This window comes from Hordeum vulgare, chromosome 2H (genome assembly GCF_904849725.1).
Source record: "Hordeum vulgare subsp. vulgare chromosome 2H, MorexV3_pseudomolecules_assembly, whole genome shotgun sequence".
In the NCBI taxonomy this organism is placed as follows: Eukaryota; Viridiplantae; Streptophyta; class Magnoliopsida; order Poales; family Poaceae; genus Hordeum; species Hordeum vulgare.
Genome location: NC_058519.1, coordinates 8,292,427 through 8,310,889, shown reverse-complemented (window position 1 = coordinate 8,310,889; position 18,463 = coordinate 8,292,427). Strand labels below are relative to the sequence as shown.

The window sequence follows — 18,463 nt, the reverse complement described above, 5'->3', positions numbered from 1 at the left end:
CTGCCCTATATCCGTTGGAATGCATGAGCAATTATCTAATAAATTTATACACATCTACGGATGCGCCAACCCTACAACTATCTACCACGTTACCCCACGTCTCAGAGGAGGGAAGAGACGAATTTGAGCAGCAACGAGCCAACGACCAAGAATCCGTAGGGTGTTCAGTAAGGGTGTGTTCGGTTTGAGGATCAAAATGCATGGAATGTCATGGTTCTATTCCGGATGCATGGGTTGGTTTCATTCTTGTGTTCGGTTGGACATAAAAAATGGCATGGGTTGATTCCGTTCATGTGTTTGGTTTGGGAGGTAAAATGAGAAGAATCTCATTCCACTCACCTCTTCATATGAATGGTGAGATTACCTCTAATGTGCTTATATATATCTCAGATTTGGACAACATATAATTTAAAATTTTGACAGCATTTTCTTTGTATTTTCAACAAGCAATTTAATAGTATATGATCACAAGTCAAACAAATATATAACAGCATATATAACAGATTTTCAATAGAAATACCATAAGATGCAACAGTATCACAAGGTCATCATCAAAAAGAAATATTGTTCATTACAATTCATACATATGGTTCACATACCGGTCATAATGCAAAGTTCATCATCTCACGCTAGTCCATACAATAAATGCATCATGCGAAGTTCTTCGTCACATACCTACTCACCCAAATCAACCGGTTAGAGTCGCTGAGCGACATGAAAGCTCTTGCTATCTTGGGATTGTCCACAAGATGGGCATAGTAGTGAGCAAGGTATCCTTCAGCAAATCCAATAGTGCCGGAGACAACTTCCCAAAGGTCATCAGGTATAGTATCGTCATCTCCAGCAGACTTCACAAGAGCTGCAGCTACAAGTTTGAACCCATCTTGAAGAGTTGTCATCAACGGATCATCCTTATTTTTCACCACCTTAGCCTTCTTTTTTGCTGGTTCATTGGGATTTGAGGACTCACCAACATTTGGTGACATGTTCACCTCACCATTGTCATCATCTTCTATGTCAATGGAAAGGTCATCATTACCAGACCTTGCATTCTTTCCTGTAGCAGTTTTTTGCATGAAAATTGTCTCCATCGCACGGTAGTGCTTAATTGGGGTATTCAAGAAGGCCACGTCAGATTTGTGATCCTACAAAAATTGTTCAAATGATTTGCCTGATAGTACAAAAATTGTTTAAGAAGGCCATGTCAAATCTTCATGCATCAAAGCTTACCTTGCAATGACCTGCATAGTGATCATCGCTCAGCCTGATAGTACAAGTATCCTCATCCCATAAAGCTCCACTTAAATTCTTCAATGTGACCAGCCTGCCCCAAATCTTCCTCCACTTCTTAAGATGGTTGTAAACCTGGCCGCCGGTGATCACTAGCTTGAAGTGTTCGTTCAAAGCTGCAGCACATTGGTTGTGATGCATCATCTTGAACCCACTTGAAGTCCTCTTGCCATCAGCAACTAGGTTAGCCAAGAAGCCTAGCATCATGGTGGTCATGGAGTTGGTCCACACAGCTTGTCCACTTCTAGCAGTGGTTGCACTTGCTTCCGAGAGATCAATGGTGTCCATTTCTGTCCAGCCATGAAAATGTATCAAATATAGTAAGTAAAATTCTGTCCAGCCATGAAAATGTATCAAATATAGTAAATAAAATTCTTTCCAGCCATGAAAATGTATCAAATATAGTAAATAAAATTCTGTCCAGCCATAATAATAGATTGTTTCAACAGAACAAATGGTACAACTATCGAGCCATTACATAAACTCAAAGATACATGGTTTTGACATGTAATATGCCATACTACTCAATTTCCATACATGGCCTGCCTATCCACCCACATTTGTGTAGCAATTTGTTGCCTACGGTCAATCGTGGCCCTATGGTCACTTGCTTGTTGCCTTTGTGTTCGAACTGGTTGGGTGGTCCACGTCACCTCCGGCATAATGAATTCATCAATCCCTTCCTACCACGAAAAGAGGCTGCAACATCCTTTGTAACCGATGCTCGCACATGGGTACCATCAATAGCTCCAATGCAATCCTATATATTGACAAAATAGTAAATGGCCTGATTTATATTCTAAATAGCTAAGGAATAGTTTTTTTAAATACCTTGAAATATGGGTCAAACCGATGATTTCCTTCTATTTTTGTTGGGATCTCCAATGAAGGGGGCCTGATATAATCATTACGCAGCTGACCTATGGCATGAAGGACACGTCTAAAGTAGATGCTAATTGTCCCAAATGATCTACAAAAGTTTGTTGCCACAACCCTATTCCGAAGGTTATGTCTAATAGTATGCAAAAAAAATTGCCACTTGTTGCTCCACATCTAAATGTATAGTCGGTTTGAGCAACTTGCGATCCCTCAATATGTCACACAAATGAAAGAAAGGAGCTCTCTCAAACCTCAACATGTTTTTACACTTCACATCACACTGCCAAATTTTGCTACTTAGATAATCAAATCTTTGCCGGTCTCTTTCATGCATAGGGCCATAGGAAATGCAAGCTCTCCTCTTCCTTATTATGGCACGAACAATTACCGCCACTGCAGCAAGAACCACAAAAACAGCAGCACCCCTAATCATCCTCTTCCTTCTATTCACCCTCTTGACCATCTACAATGCATGGACTCTATCAAACATAACAGCAACAAGAAGCCTAGCTTTTCCTAGTACAAGAAAAGTGGAGGGATGGTGCTGGCCAACAAGATGCATACCTTCAGGAGGAGGAGGGGCTGCTGCAGCTTGACGAAGATGGGGTCGGCGCGGCGGGTCGCGCTGGGAGGAGGAGGGCCTGCTGCAGCTCGACGAAGATGGGGTCGGCGCGGTTCTTTCCCCGCCGGCGGCCGTCGTCTCACCGTCGGTGGAGAGCGGCGGCTGGGAGGGAAGAGCGGCGGCTGGGAGGGCGGCTGGGAAGGGAGAGCGGCGGATGGGAGGGAAGAGCGGCGGCTAGGAGGGGAGAGCGGCGGCTGGGAGGGAGAGGGAGAGGATATGGTTCGGGGGTGGGACGTCCTCGGGGGTGAGGGGGTGAGCGGTGAGGCTTTGTTTTTTTCTTTTCTTTTGCGTTTAATCGATGAATAACGAGCCGGTTCCAACGTTTTCCAGGCATCGGTAGATGAAGCATCTTCAAGGAATATCCATTGCATGCGGACGGTCCGGTTCCGGATGAAAACACAAGTGAACACGAGGATGGGCTGCCAGGGACGGAATCAACCCATCCCATGACACCTTATCCTCAAACTGAACACACCCTAAGTGTAGCATTTTTTGCTACTCCCTCCGTCACGGTTTAGAAGGCATGTTTAAAAAATCTCTCGGACCATTGGTTGTGAGATGTAGCAGGTGTAAATGCTAATGCGCCTAATCAACTGAGAAAACACTAGTACTAATGTGTGAGCAGCAAATTGGGAGGGCGCATGCATAAGTAGTACTAGTACTAATTAATAGAAGTAATTGCTTTCGCCTTAAACCTTGTCTATTTTGGAAACGCACGCAAGTTTAACTGTGTTTTCTAAACCGGGACGGAAGGAGTATCATATAAATGTAGTGGGGAAAAACTAGTTTAGTTTTTTCAAACAAGTAGTACAATGATAATGGTACGGATTATATTAGTATTGGAAGTTACCGCCAGCTCGCCATTATTGTTTATTCAAGTGGACCACTAGCCTAGTCGATATGTGTTGCAATATTGATTCGTTGCCTGGTTCTATGTTGACCACTTCTCTTCCGTGAATTGGTCTCTCCTTTCACTCCACATCTGCCGTTCCGGGCCGGAGCAACCTTAACCTGGCGCCGCCGTCTGCTACGAGGAGCAACCTTAACCTGGCTCCCCCGTCTGCTACGAGGAGCAAGCCCACTGGTACGCCGCATGCGTCATCCAGGGATTATTCACGCTAGAAGAAACAGATCTGCTTTCTTTTCTGTTCGCTCCTGGATGCAACGGTTTAGAGTTTCTTCTGATTTTGCATGGACCTCAGACTAATTAGAGTATATCTGGTCATATTAGTGTGATTTCTTGTTGATTTGGTTCGTTGTTTTGTGTGCAGAGAGTTGGACATGGAACTACCTCTGTTTAGTGCTTGTTTGGGTGCCATGGGCTCCCTTTCTATGAAACTAGATGCAATCCGGGATACCAAACTTGAGGATGGCATCCGGAAACTCACAACCCGGCTGCTGAAGCTCTCTAAGGCACAAGACCTTCCCCATATAGCAATAAACTGGATGAAGGATGTGCGCGAGCTGTCCTATGAGATGGAGAACTGTGTCGTCGCCCAAGCAGATTGGATCGAGAAGATGTCCGGATTCAAGGCTCGTGTGAAGGCGGCTAATGAACGGTATGATAGATACCTGCTTGAGACTGTCCCCAGCCGTACATATATTTTTCCTGTCGTTGACCACTGGTTTCCAACGGACGGCGGCCGGAAGCCAGATCCAGTAGTGGGCCTTCATGCCAAGGGCGGAGCGGTTGATACACTCTGCCAATGGCTGGCCGATGGAGATAAGCAGCTCAAGGTTGTATCCATTGTGGGTGTTGGTGGGATCGGCAAGACCACGCTTGCCAAACAGCTATGGCTTGAGAAGAAACTCGGGGACTTCGATTGCCGGGCTTTTGTGCGGACGGCCAAGAAACCTGACATGAGGAGGATCCTCAGGAGCATACTGGTACAAGTTCGTCCCCACCAACCACCAAACACTAGTGGGGTGCACGACCTCATTCACGACATCAACGAGCATCTACAAAATAAAAGGTGCATTTTTCTAGAACCTACCTAGTAGTTTCAATCGCTTCAATTGTATGCTAGTGGAGTCATGCATTTTACATTTTTAAAAAGTTGGTCTCAATTCTCTGAACATATAAGGTATCCACCTCATCATCGCACTAGGCAATGCATTTAATTTTTTTCTTCCACTAAGCCATGCAAAGTGTTCCACATAAGTGCTCTCAACATATAAAATGTACACCTCAACGTTCCACTAAGCAATGCATTTAAGTATTTTCTCTCACTAATTCATGTAAAATCTTTCACATAAGCAAGACATAAATTTAACTTACAAATTACAACTATTTTTTGCATTAGTCTATGTATGTAACGTTGCCACATCATATGTTCATGTTAGTCATCCTTCATATTTTAATTCGAAATAACATTTTTAACTCTTATTTAAAAGTTTGTATTTTATTTTTAGACACGTTATTCTACTGATTTTAAGTTTATAACAACTACTTACACATGTTTTTAACAAAGTTCTCGTAACAACGCCGGGGGGGTGTTCATCCTCACTACTCATGTCCAAATTTTTCTCAATGAAAAAGACACATGTGTGAACAACTCCAAGGAATTTTAAACTCGCATTATGATACATCTTTTCCAAAAATATTTCGAAAGTATAATAAGTCTCATATATTTGTATTTTCATGCTCATATTGTCAATTGTAATATTCACATTCGACATAAATAAGTATCATCTAAACATATTGCCAACAATTCCTACAACAACGTGCTGGGAATTGTCTAGTTTAAAGAAAGAACGCGAATCTAGATATCCCGAGGTAAATATAAAATCACTTTCTTGATTCCATGGATGTACTGTAATTTAGATATACTAGATTATATCCGTGCATTGCTGCGTTAATCTTGTTATTAAAAGAAATACTTAATTAAGTAGTCTTGTTTAAAAGAAAGACGATTCACCCGCCCCCGCCTCGACCTCTTGCTCGGGAAACTCATGCGGCACCCAAGCCCAACATCTAGGCCCTCCGCCACAACTCGCTCCCTCCTCCCTGCCATTGCAGGAGAACGCCATCGGGCTAAGCCTGGGCGGCTGATAGCATTGGCGGAGAAGATCGTTCACTCGCGGCGCAGGGTGGTGCGAGGCATCTTGACGAGCGGGAGTGTGTGCTCCTGGATCTGGGTCTCCATGGTATGTCGGATTGCTTCCTGGCGAGAACACGAGGCGACAGCGTGGTGACGGTTGGGGGCGGTGGTGATGAAGCAACACGTTGGAAGGCATGTTTTGCTGCACGGGGTGGATGCGAGTGGGCTGGTCCACAGCCACACCCAATCGGTATTGGCTTTGGTGGCCGCCATGTTGCTCGGGGTGAAGTGCCGGGGTCCACGAGGACACAGGGAAATCCTAGATTTTCTCGGGATCGAGCGATGACGGTGTTTCTGTGTCGTAGTCCATCTTGAGGGCATTGGTTCAGGAGTGATCTTAGATTGGAGGGACCACCGATGGTGGCGGTGTACATCTTCATGGTGAGGCTCCACGCGCATCCAGTCAGTAGCGAGATCGAGGTGGCGATACATCCGATGAAAACTGTGCCAACTTTGGTCATGGCGGATGATGGCGGTGTCTCCGACATCATTTCCTTATCGTGGCATCGTCATAGCAGGTTGCATCACCATGCTCAATATGCTCGGGGAAACCCTAGGTATGAGACTCCTGGATCGAATGATCGCAGTATCTTTGGTCTCATGCTTCCTTCAAGGAGCATTGCTCTGTAGCAGGTGTTAACTTGGAGCGGTCGAGAGATGGAGTGGTGTTGCATCTTCATCATCGACGACAGCGTGGCACAGTGGGGCCTCGGTGCTGGACCGTGTTCATCGGCGTTGTCAGCCTCGGCAAGGGCAATGCATTTATTACACCTAACGATGGGATGACGAAAGATGGCGGGGGCATATTATTGAGCGTGCACATACGGTACGAGTTGAGGGTCTATTAGATGGATTGGTGTGTCTGGCTCGGCGGCGGGCGGCTTGGTGAGCCGAATTTATCGATGTGTTTGTGTGAGATAGGGCACACGGTATGATGATAGTACTCGTCAAAATGGTGGCCTTGGGTTTGATTCATATATTTATTTTTGTAAGTTTCCTTTTTTAATACTTTCTTCATTTTTTTGCTGCATCCGGGACCGAAATTTGATGCATCGAGAATTTTTGTTGTATGAACATATCTGACGATTAAACAGATCCAATCTAACGGATCAAACAGCCCGTGTGCTGCTTTTCAAAAGTTTCGGCCGACGCGCGCCCGCAGAGCACCGCCCTAACTAGTTTAGGCGCTTTTGGAAAAAATTAACCCGCAGCAGCAGACCTGCACACGGAACCCCCTTCCTCCAGCACAAACGGATTGGACCGGCGGCAGTGGGAATCTACATGCGGCGGCGGAAATTTGAGGAGGCGGAGGGCATCTCCTCCGGCATATCTCCGCGTCTGCTGACGGTGTCGTCACGTGCTTGGCCAGCGTCTCCGGCATCTTCGCATCCGTGACCCGCGTCTCCGGCATCAGCCGCCAACATCTCTGCACATCTACTCCCCACAAAACAAAACAAAAAAAAGATATCTCTGAATCTACGGACGGTCGCCCGCCTGGTCGAGTCCACCGCGAGCGTCTCTGCCTTAGGTTTAATAGCCAAAGGGTCCGTGTGTTGCAACGGGAGAAAAAAATACCTATAGTTGATGTTCATGTTATGAAAACAACTCTCAACTAGGTTGACCTATAGTTGATGTTCATGTTATGAAAACAAGTCTCAACTAGGTGGTTATCTTTGTTAACACAATTGTAAATGAATTTGGAGATGGTCCGTATGCAAACCTTACAACGAAGTCACCATACACCAAAAAGAGTGACACAATGATGTTTTTTTTAAGTTAGTGTTCTCCCTTGGTGAAGCACGACCTAGCACCATGTTAGGGAAACCTTGAGGGATGGTTTGTCCAATGACTGAATGGTCTGCGACTTCTCATCACACTCTCTCGATCCCTAGACCGAGGTTGATCGAATATATTTGCAACTCTTGAGAATCGAGTCTACTGATCCCAGGGCTCTAATGCTATCCCCTTGAGTGTATTCAAGTACTGAGTGAATGAGGATGCATGCCCATATATGGGCATAGGCTAAAGATGCATGACAAATGATTAAGGCTACCCATGGTGGTGGTAGGTAGGAAGGGTAGGATAATGATATGGCTTGTCCTACTCCATGAAGACTACTTAAAGGTGGGTTTTCTCAAGGCTCATGGTGAGCCACCCGTCACATTCTTCTTGTTAATACAGTGAAGTTGTACTCTCGATACAATGACAATTTTCCCAGGAACAAAATGGAAATTATGAATTGCCAATATCCCAATCGAAGAAGCCCTCATGTCCTTTTTGAGGCACAGACAACCATGGAACAACGGGGGCCTCTGTTGAAGTAGATGTGAAGTTTTCCAATCTTATCCGTCAATTGAGGTTCTATTGGTTGGCCTATGAAACTCCAGATGGTGTCATGAGCAATATATTTTTCTTTGAAGTCTTTGCTTGCACAATTTAAATGATATAAATTGCTTTCCATCTTTCTATTGGCATTTAAAACTTATTGAGACACACCTAAGAGTGGTTGTTCAAGTATATGCGAAATTCCCAAACTTATTCATCATTTTACACTTTTGGTGCTACCGGTGGTTGGTACCCAGCATATAGCTATTGCTTCTATTTGCCTCTTTGTCTTCAATGCCCAGTCGCACAACAAATTTATGTTGACTCATTTGTGATCTTTCCTTCTTTATTGTCCAATTGTATTGAGTGTATCTAGGCTTTTTGTTTGATAGGCTTAAGAAGTAACATAAACAGAATATGATAGCAAGTGGATATCATTATACAATGAAGGTTACGTGAATAAAAAAAAAGGGTGTACTGAAATTTCTGTGGTCGCAGTAGTAAAGAAACAGCAAAAACATCCTTGAAAACTTCAAGTACCCGTCATATACTTGTCATTCAGAAGAAAAAAAATCCACATGACCCTCATGGAAAATTATTTGAAATTGCATCCAAAGTCAATCATAGCGGAAGACTACAATATAAGCTAACCGGGTTTTCGCAAATATACAGAGCCCCCAATAGCTCCCACATGGACAATTTACGCCATCCACCAGAGATCAAACGTCCCATATATTTCTATTTTTACATCCTAGGAGCTGATTCTGTTGTCGTCTATCCAAGATCATAGTAAAAAGAACTCCTATTGCTTCCAAATCTATAGAGAGAAACAAATTCTACAGGAAAAGTATCCATGGCATACAATCGTCTGGAATTCCTGTGAAATACCTTTGGTCAATAGACATAGAATAAACCCTCACCATATATTCAAATTGGCGTGCTTGAAGACTTCCTCTAATGGGTTCGGATTATTTTGCTAGTCTAGGAACCAATTGGGCTAGGCACGCTCCTCCATTGTTGGGAACTATCAATTGGAGCGTGAAGCTTAAGCGGTAGGATCTATGGAGCCTCTTTGTTTTAAAATTTTGGAAACCGTATTTTTAAAATTAAAATAAAAACATTTATCTGAAAGCTTGTACATATTCATTAAAAATCTATAGAATTTCGTCCAGAAATACGGTGATTTGTAATCTGTGAAAAAAAAACTCAGCCCAACAACACCACAAAAACAGCCCATTTTGATTTACATATTTGTCTTTTTAATTGTATGACACGCATGAAGATAAATTATTGGAGGTACGTAGTATATAGGTATATGAGTATGCGTAATTTTTTCCTAACTTTTTTTGCAGTGAATATATATTGTACGTATTGAATAGGGGCTCCATATGGAGCCCGTCCTCCGTTAGCATTTTCCAGCTACACTTGGTTGTTCATGCCAAATTTCCAAAGCAACTACAAAGTCAATTATTAGCTGGTTATTTATCTCTTGTTCCTTGTTATTTAAAAAATCCTTTTATGTGGCAAATTTTCTGTTTCCTTAAAAAACACTATTTTAATACCAAAAACAAAACTGTCAGGTACTTTCTTATAATTGATGACTTATGGGCTACATCAGTATGGGATGTTGTTAGTGACGCTTTCCCGGAGGGTAATCATTGCAGCAGAATAGTAACGACGACGGAAATCGAGGATGTTGCTCGTGCATGCTGCAGTTATCCATCCAAGGACATATTTAAGATGGAACCTCTTAACGTAAGTAACTCAAAAGAACTGTTCACCAATGGAGTGCTTGGTTCTAGAGAAGAAGATTATCGCCAGTTTGATGAAGCCTCAGATGAGATTGTGAGAAGATGTGCTGGTTTACCACTAGCAATTATCAGCGTAGCCAGTGTTCTAGCAAGCCAACGGGAAGCAGATGCAGTAGAGAACAGGGAACAAACAAGAGGGCGCTGGAAAGGGGTGCATGATTTCGTCTATTCAATAATAGAAGCTTCCGTTCAAAGTTATCGTCACATCAACCCGGCACAACTGCACAACAAATCGGCCTCTGGGGATCGTGTACAGGATTTTGTAGTCAACAGTCTACCTGCAAATACAACTTCCGACGAGATAATGAAACAAGTACTCATTTTTGTCTACAGTTGCCTTAGTAGTTGTTTGCAGACATGTCTATTGCATCTCAGTATGTATCCGGAGAACTATAAAGTCTTGAAGGAAGATATAACAAAGCAATGGGTAGTTGAAGGCTTTATCTGTGCTCCAACAGATAATGGCAAAATGAAAGTTGCCCAGAGCTATTTCGATAAGCTTGTCAGTATGGGTCTGATACAAGATATAGATGTCGACAATAGCGATGGCATACTGTACTATGCAGTGCATCACTTGGTACATGATTTTATTACATCTAAGTCCAAAGAGGAGAATTTTGTGAATGTAATAGATTATTCTCAAAGGACAATACGACTTGCCAACAAGGTTAGTCACCTGTCCCTCCAATTCGGCAGTGCAACATATGCAACCCCACCAGCATGTACAACTACAGGACTGTCGCAAGTTCGATCGCTTGCTTATACTGGACTGAGTAGCTGTTTGCCTTTAATCTCAGAGTTTAAGCTTATTCGAGTCCTGATCCTCCATATTTGGGACGATCAACCAAGCATTGATGTAGACCTCTGGGGTATATCTGAATTGCTTCTGTTGAGATATTTGCAGGTCACGTGCAGCGACACCGTACATCTACCAGATCAGATGCAAGGTCTGAAACACTTGGAAACACTTGAAATAAATGCAGGAGTAGCAGCTGTTCCATCGGATCTTTTCCATCTTCAGAGCTTGTTGCATCTTCGTCTCGGAGGTGGAACAGAACTTCCTGATGTGACTGGGATCCTCAGAAATGTCACTGTGCCTAGTGCCGCCATTTTATTGGATGAGTCAAGCAGTCCTCCTAATTCAGTGATGGCAATCGAGCTGCTGCCACCTATTTGTATAATCCCCGAGTGGTTTGGACAGCTTAACAACCTCTGCATTCTGAAAGTTGTCGTCGGTGAACTGCTAAGGGATGATATCCATATCCTGGGAGGATTGCCAGCCCTCACTGTTCTCACATTGTTCGTCCAGCGACAAACTACAGAACTAATCAGCTTCGCACCTGGAGCATTTTATGCTCTAGAATATTTTGAGTTCAGGTGTGGCGTACTGCTCCTGATGTTTGAGGAAGGAGCAATGCCCAATCTTCAGAGGATTAAGCTAGGTTTCAATTCTCACAGAGGAGAACAGTATGGTCGTTTGCTTGTGGGCATTGAGCACCTATCAAACGTCCAGGAGATTTCTGGAATAATTGGTTCAACTGTTGGTGCAGAGGAATATGACTTGAAGGCTGCAGAGTCGGCATTCAAGGACGCCAGTGGCAAACATCCTAGTAACGTCAGCATAAAAAGATCAGGTATTGTTGTGGAAGAGTATGGTCCTCTAGAAATACATCATTCATTCCCATCGACATCAAATGAAATATGTGGAAATCAAAAACAAGAGTCCCAGGAAGATATAAAGCAAAACGCTGCTAACAATTTTCAGTTGATTGACAGGTACGGTTTCTTATCCTGGTTGAGCATGTTCTTTCTCTCTCTTGATTATGCCAAAAAAAACATAACTGCATAACAACCTGCGTCATTATTAGCACAACGGCTGACAAACCGAGGAATAAAGCCATAAAAATATAAAGTAACCTATTGCTGTTTTTTAAGTATAAAAACCTAATAGTAATTAAAAATCTCAGGAACTTTTTGTGTATATTCAAGATGTAAAAGTATAAAATCAAATTTTGTCCTGCAAATGTTGACTTTTTTCCCTACCAGGACCACAAACAAAAAGGGACATGCAAGTGTGGAGCTATTGACGCAGAAGGTGCGATCCCCAATGCCATAAGTTTAGTTTCTTGCAAATAAATTTATGATTTTTTTTACGTTCAATCATGACTTAATCTTTTGTTTTGTACTCTCTTCGTTCCTAAATATGTCTTTTAGAGATTTTATTAGGGGACTACATACGGAACAAAATGAGTGAATCTACACTCTAAAATGAGAAGTACAAGTCCAAATGTAGGGCTAAGTGAAACCTCTAAAAATACTTATATTTAAGTGCATGGTTGACAAGTACAAGTCCCAAGACTATGAGAAAGGACTCTAACTAAAATGAAAAGTACAAAGTGAATATAGAAGGAAGACAAACAAAAACCACCCACAACATCTTAGAGCACCTACAGTCGCGGGACAACACAATGATATATTACAATAAGAAATCTATATCATTAGATGCGTAATGAATTTGATTTTCATATTGCACAACTTTAACATTGTAGATGTTGATATTTTTTCATATAAATATTGTCAAATTTTATAAAATTTGACTTAAAACAAATCTTATATACGGAGTAAAAAGGACCGGAGTGAGTACATGAAAAATAAGTAGCAAACTCCTAGACAAGAAAGCACAGAACACTAAACTGCCTTTTTTTTAAAGGAGAGAACATTAGGAGCCGTAGATAATTATTGCTATCAACCCCCCGCGCCCCTTTTTAAGTGAGCGATGAGCAATTACATCTCAATCGATTTGGAGGACATGAATATGAATAAAAAAGGGAAGATTGAAATGTCACATCAGTATATTCCTATAGGAAGTGGTGCGTTATGGATTGTGCGTAATAAAGATTGAAATCTTGAGGAATGAAGAGACTGAGTAGAGAGAGAAAAATGCTTATACTTTTCAGAAAACAAATGAGCACGTGAGGATATTCCTATAAAATTAGGCTAAACATTGTATTTCCTAGAAATTTGGTGGTTTGAATCATATGGTCTAAAGGGCTGTTATTATATATAAGAATTCCTAAGTGGAACCTTCCTAAAATCATGTGGAAATCCTATCGCCAGAGAATCACTCAACCAATGTATTACTTTTGAGGAGAATAAATAAATAGATCCTGGCATCAATACCCTAGAAAGAGTAGATAAAGGAGGCAATGGACTTGGTAGATTCACCATCTCCTAGCCTAGCTACCTCCTAAAAGCTAGCACTTCGTCACAACGTACGGCCTATAAGCGATTGCTCACTCTTTGATTAATTAAACATTTGTTGGGTCGTACTTTCGATCTCGCAGACGATCAGATTCAAGATAGCAGACATTACATCCAAGCGGTGGAACTCCAGTGCCTTCAAAGTCCTTTCAAAGTTTCAGGGTACGTGCGAAAAGATAAGCATATATTGTTTTTTCAATTGATGATTAATGGCCATGTGAGCTACTCCCTCTGTAACTAAATTAATACTTGTAGTGAGTTCTTCCCAACTACAAGTATTAGGTACAGAGAGAGTATAATGCAAGCTTGGTGCTTTGGGTTTTTTGCCAGGGATCAATTCGATGTCGTTGGACAAGAAGGGGCTGCTAAAGGTGGTGGCGCACCTGGACCCGGAGGTTATACTACGAGCGTTACGGAAGGCTAAGTTTAATGCGCAAATCATCAGCGTCGGGCCGCACGTCCAGATGGACAAGCCCAAGGGACGGCAGATGCCTGAATCTCTCAACCTCACCACAAGACGGATCATCGGTGGCGGAGGTAGCATGTCAGATTGCACCCATCGCATCGGGTTACAGGCGTCGGAGCAGGCTCGCCACAGCTCGCTCTACCTCACCTTGCTCGGAGCCTCGCTGGATGTTCCCGACAAGCTATGGGCCGTCGCTAGGTGGTTATCCGGTTATCCGCGCGCTTGGGTGCTGAATGTTCCGGGCAAGGCGTGGGCCGTTGCCACGTGGTTATCCGGTTATCGGCGCGCTCCGGTGCTGGATGAAGACAATCAAATTCATGGCAGTCCACCTCGCCGCATTCCGAGCCACTTGGAGCTGGATTCCGCCAAGGTGGCCGCGGTGATCGCCGCCCTTCGCCTGGAGATCGCTGGCGGGGCCCATTGGACCCCCACCGTCGTGCAGCACCGAGCCAACACGTTCAACTCCGACTCGAGCGGCGACGATGACGACGAGGATCCTAGTGATGGGTACATGTGCTACCCACCTATCTCCTTTCTGGAAACAGGGGATGCCCCTCTCTTCTTAACCGGATCGACTGACTCCGCTCGACCAGGCGACGGCCTGTACAGGTATATATATCTATGCTCTGACCATCACGGATCCTTCCCTCTTCATGTATGTCTGATTTGTTTCCGCACGCACTCATCAAATCAATTGGTCGACCCATGTCCAACCTTACAAACCTCACTAGTCCAATTATTCTTTCTGTACTTCGCATTTGAATTTTTTTTTTTGGGAAGATTTTCTATTTCTAGATGGATGTGTTTTTCTTGTTTGTGTTTTTGCGGTCGTGTGCTTGTCCTTTTGGTGCACGTCTCGTGTTTTTCTGCGCTTATGTCTCCAGGACAAGCAGGGCACGGACAATCTTTCCAACTACTGAAATGCCCAGTTCCCAGTGTGGAAAAACTACACTTGCTAGACAGCATTTGGATGTTAAGTCCTTGTAACCATGCGGTTTCTTCCAATCCAAATGTTGCACCCACACCTGTCTTGCAAATGTTGGTGTTCAGAGCAGGGGTAAACTGTCATGTCTAGCTTCTGCACGCTTGGGGCACACAGAAAGGCCGTGCAGCCATAGCCTTATTTTAATTAATCCTGCCCTAACCATAGCAAGAATGCGAAACAAATGAATATTTAAATGCATTTGTTTGCTGTCAATGCTTTCCAAATAATGTCCATGTTTTACTTGGGAAACTATCCTTGGTGCATGTAGATTACAGAGTATTCCCATCTGGTGATTTTTAGCTCACACTGGGAAGTCAAAATTAGCACATACTTCCTCCGTTCCTAAATAATTGTTGTTGGGGAGAACTAGACTAATTCTTCCCAACTACAATTATTTAGGAACAGAAGGAGTACATGGAATACCTAGCAAAACAATCTTAGTTCAATCCTTTCAGTAGATAATTATACTTTCATTCGTAACACCAATCATACTAAAAAAAGAAAAAGGAAAGGGTACATGTATATCCCAATAATGTCTTTGTGGACATTACAGACAACCAGTAGTTATCATCAATGTCAGGTTATCCAAGCTACATTTCATTAAAGAGTGCAGCAGGTGTCCAAACTGAGCCGTCTCATTCCAAAAGGCACAACTGTAATTTTTAAGCAAGGTCCTGCTTTAAACCAGGTACATTATGAAAACATATTTTTAAAATTTCCAGAGTATCTGAAGCGAATGAATTGTGTTCTGTTTGTCTTTACATTATGAGGTTTCTTTTTGGGATATATCATACAATGTTTAGTTGTATTAATGTTCTTGGTCAGCACAATAGTGTCTTTGATGCTTTATGACTTATAGAAATTTCCAGAAACCTTATATGTATGCATTTCGTAGTACATTCTGAAGTTTGAATCTTGTCCATATTACAGGCTGTCCGATGTACATGACAACCCATGGATCCTCAGGGAAGGCATAACGACCGTTGCAGGTCCTTGTGAGCTGACCAATGAAACAACAATGACTTGGGTCATGAGGCTCAAAATTACCACCAAACTTGTTTGTCTAATTAAGCAACAATTGCTTGAGCAGAATCGGGAATTGTCTGAAGAATGCTTTGCAAAGGTAGCTGGGCAATCTTTAGAAAAGATCTTTGAGGTTGCATGTTCATTCAGTGACGCAACATGGTCTGATGTCCATATTTCACAACAGCTGACTGTTTTCGAAACACTTGTTGATGTCCTATTCAATATACAAGACCTGCATTTCATCAGATCTGGTGAGGTTGCTGGTATTATTAATAAGATGGTGAATGCTTTCAGACGAATGATCCAGACGACTTCAGATGACATCTATCGTGGCCGAGAATCTACCATTCATCCAGCAACTTTTATTTTCATACTAGTCCTGGAATTCTTCTATCGTAACGGAGATAAGTTGCAGTCAATACTTGAATCTGGAGATTACAACACTGAGCCGTGCTCAGACATGTGTGATTGTCTGGTATCTAAGCTCAGAGAATGCGCAGAAAAAACTTTCCAAGAAAAGGGGGGAAGGTGCATATTCTTGTTGAATAACATAGATTATGTTCTGGAACTGAAGTATCATCCAGGACTACTGCTCCCTTCCAGAATAGTGAGTGATTTAATTTCATTGACTGACAAATACATCGTCAGCTACCTTGACGAATACTGGGTTCCACTTGTGACATATTTGGATGTAGATTCTTTCAAGGGGCCAGACCGTTTGTCCTTTGATAAATTTATTGAAGAGTTCTTTACTATCTGTGATAGCCAGATGACTTGGAAAGTTCGATCTAGGCTTAAGATGAGACTGCGTCAACAGATAATAGATTTGATTGCCCCAACATATGTCAACTTCTTGAAGGCATCACAGGAGAAGCCAAGATCTTGGTTAAACATGAGCCGTAGAGAGAAACCAATGTATACTGCTGCGTTTCTGGAACAGGTAATCAGCGGATTCTTTGAAAGATAGCAGGGATGGCAGGGCTCCATACTTGTACAGGGTCGGTGCAACTATCGTATATTATAGCATCTCTAACCGATCACTTGTAGTTTAGAGAGCAAACGGCCGAATATCCTTTTAGAACAGTATATTTGCTCCTTTAAAAAAGTGTGGTTTGTAACCGAACCCCCAAACTTAACTCTCTACAATTTTCTTTGGGCTGAACTCTCTACAATTTTCTTTGGGCTCATGCATTTAGTAAAACATTTGCTAAGCGCTAATCCGCCTCGAGTGAAAGACACAGCTGTCTTACTCCCCGACATGGATGTCGCCGCCATTGCCGGAATTCGAAGCAATCGCTGCATCCTGGCCGTTTGTGTCGCCTTCCTCGGCTCCATGAAATCCTCCTGAAGCCACCTTGATGATGCAGAAAACAAGCAGATCCTAGCATATGGTTGCTCATTTTTTCCAGAAAGGAGGAATATCTCCGGCCTTTGCATCAAGTGATGCAGAAAGCATTTATTTAACGAATAGAGTATCAAAGTATGAATAGCATCTTAAGTATGTAAACAAAAGCAAAGAAAGAAATAGATAGTAACAGCCGGCAAAAATAGGACATAATCCATAGACATTTATTTTATTGTAGGAGTGTGATTCAAAATGGTTGTATGTAGCCCATGCTATCGTCTCCCATCGGTTGTATCCGAAGTACATAAACACTCCCACTTCTGTACGTTGATATTTGTCCTGTTAAATACATCATCACTCTCACAGTTCCAAATAACCCAAAGTAATGCACAAACTGCCAAGCGAATTCGTCCTGCTGTATTAGCTCAACCCTGCCTGACCAATTACCAAACATATTGGAGATACTATTAGGTGGTGTAGGCCAATTACCAAACATATTGGAGATACTATTAGGTGGTGTAGGATCGAAAGTAGGTCGAGAAGGGGATGATTAGACTATTTCTCAAATTAAAAAAAATAGTATTCTCCAATTTTAGTTCTTGGCATATTTTAGCAATTCTAAGCATGTCTGACACCCTACACATGCAAGTCTATTAGTAGGTAGCAGAAAGTTAAGACGTTGCAAGTGATAGTAGTAAAGGGATGGGTTCTCAGATATACAAATGCTATGGTGACAAAAACGATTTTGATGCATGGTTCCAATAGATGGTGCTATCATATGACCACGTTGATGGAGACTTCAATCTCAAAGATCAATGATCACGAGGATAATGGTTGCAAGAATCCATGGAGGAATCAAGTCCATGGAGGGCTCCACCCACAAAGGGTCCATGAAGAAGCAATCTTGCCTATCCCACCGTGGCTTACGCAGACGAAGCTCACTCAGAGAAGATCATCACGAAGTAGGCAATCTCCTTGCCCTCACAAATGTTTTGATTTCTCCACACGATTTGGAGACTTCCAAGCACATCTAGCCAATCTAGGAGGCATCACCCTTCAAGAGAAAGATCTCATACAACCCATGGAGGATGACATCAAGTGGTGATCGTCATTAATATTGCGGTGTGCAAGTTTAAGTGGAGCATCACGAAGAGATCATGCTTGAAGCTTGTCGTCCATTGTGGTGACAATGGACTTGTGAAGATGGGCTAAAGAGTGGCTCACCCATAGTGGAGTATAAGTTGTTGTGTTCGGATTTGAGAGAAAAGGGCTTGGGCACTCCGTGTGCCCTTGACATTGCATTTGGTGCATAGGTTTGAGTTCTCCATGGTGATACGTGTTCGAAATATGCC

The 18,463-nt window shown here is 42.7% G+C and overlaps 2 protein-coding genes across 3 annotated transcripts; one reads left to right on the top strand and one right to left on the bottom strand.

Annotated features, from left to right (window-relative positions):
• Positions 1-604: 604 nt before the first annotated feature.
• On the bottom strand, positions 605-1,562 carry LOC123429108. The gene is made up of 2 exons (XM_045113174.1): positions 1,231-1,562; positions 605-1,145 (listed from the first exon to the last, which is right to left on the bottom strand). Exons 1-2 carry the CDS (start codon positions 1,504-1,506, stop codon positions 651-653), a joined length of 771 nt encoding a protein of 256 aa, XP_044969109.1. The 5' UTR covers positions 1,507-1,562; the 3' UTR covers positions 605-650.
• A 2,141-nt stretch (positions 1,563-3,703) lies between these two features.
• LOC123424352 (disease resistance protein RGA5-like) lies at positions 3,704-16,984 on the top strand. 2 transcript variants are annotated; one of them, XM_045107956.1, is made up of 7 exons: positions 3,704-3,875; positions 4,063-4,764; positions 9,798-11,804; positions 12,075-12,123; positions 13,373-13,451; positions 13,620-14,364; positions 15,671-16,984. In XM_045107956.1, exons 2-7 carry the CDS (start codon positions 4,073-4,075, stop codon positions 16,731-16,733), a joined length of 4,635 nt encoding a protein of 1,544 aa, XP_044963891.1. In that variant the 5' UTR covers positions 3,704-3,875; positions 4,063-4,072; the 3' UTR covers positions 16,734-16,984. The 2 variants fall into 2 exon arrangements, with proteins under 2 accessions (XP_044963891.1, XP_044963892.1); XM_045107957.1 differs by lacking the exon at positions 3,704-3,875 and having other exon boundaries at positions 4,261-4,350; positions 4,446-4,764.
• Positions 16,985-18,463: the final 1,479 nt, after the last annotated feature.

What these genes read in the sequence shown, in the direction of transcription:
- LOC123429108 (XM_045113174.1), bottom strand. Translation starts at nt 1,506, where the DNA reads ATGACCACCATGATGCTAGGCTTCTTGGCTAACCTAGTTGCTGATGGC. An exon ending in ACTATGCAGGTCATTGCAAG is followed by an intron (nt 1,146 to 1,230) that starts GTAAGCTTTGAT and finishes CAATTTTTGTAG; the next exon opens with GATCACAAATCTGACGTGGC.
- LOC123424352 (XM_045107956.1), top strand. Translation starts at nt 4,073, where the DNA reads ATGGAACTACCTCTGTTTAGTGCTTGTTTGGGTGCCATGGGCTCCCTT. An exon ending in AGTCCTTTCAAAGTTTCAGG is followed by an intron (nt 13,452 to 13,619) that starts GTACGTGCGAAA and finishes GTTTTTTGCCAG; the next exon opens with GGATCAATTCGATGTCGTTG. An exon ending in CCAGGCGACGGCCTGTACAG is followed by an intron (nt 14,365 to 15,670) that starts GTATATATATCT and finishes TCCATATTACAG; the next exon opens with GCTGTCCGATGTACATGACA.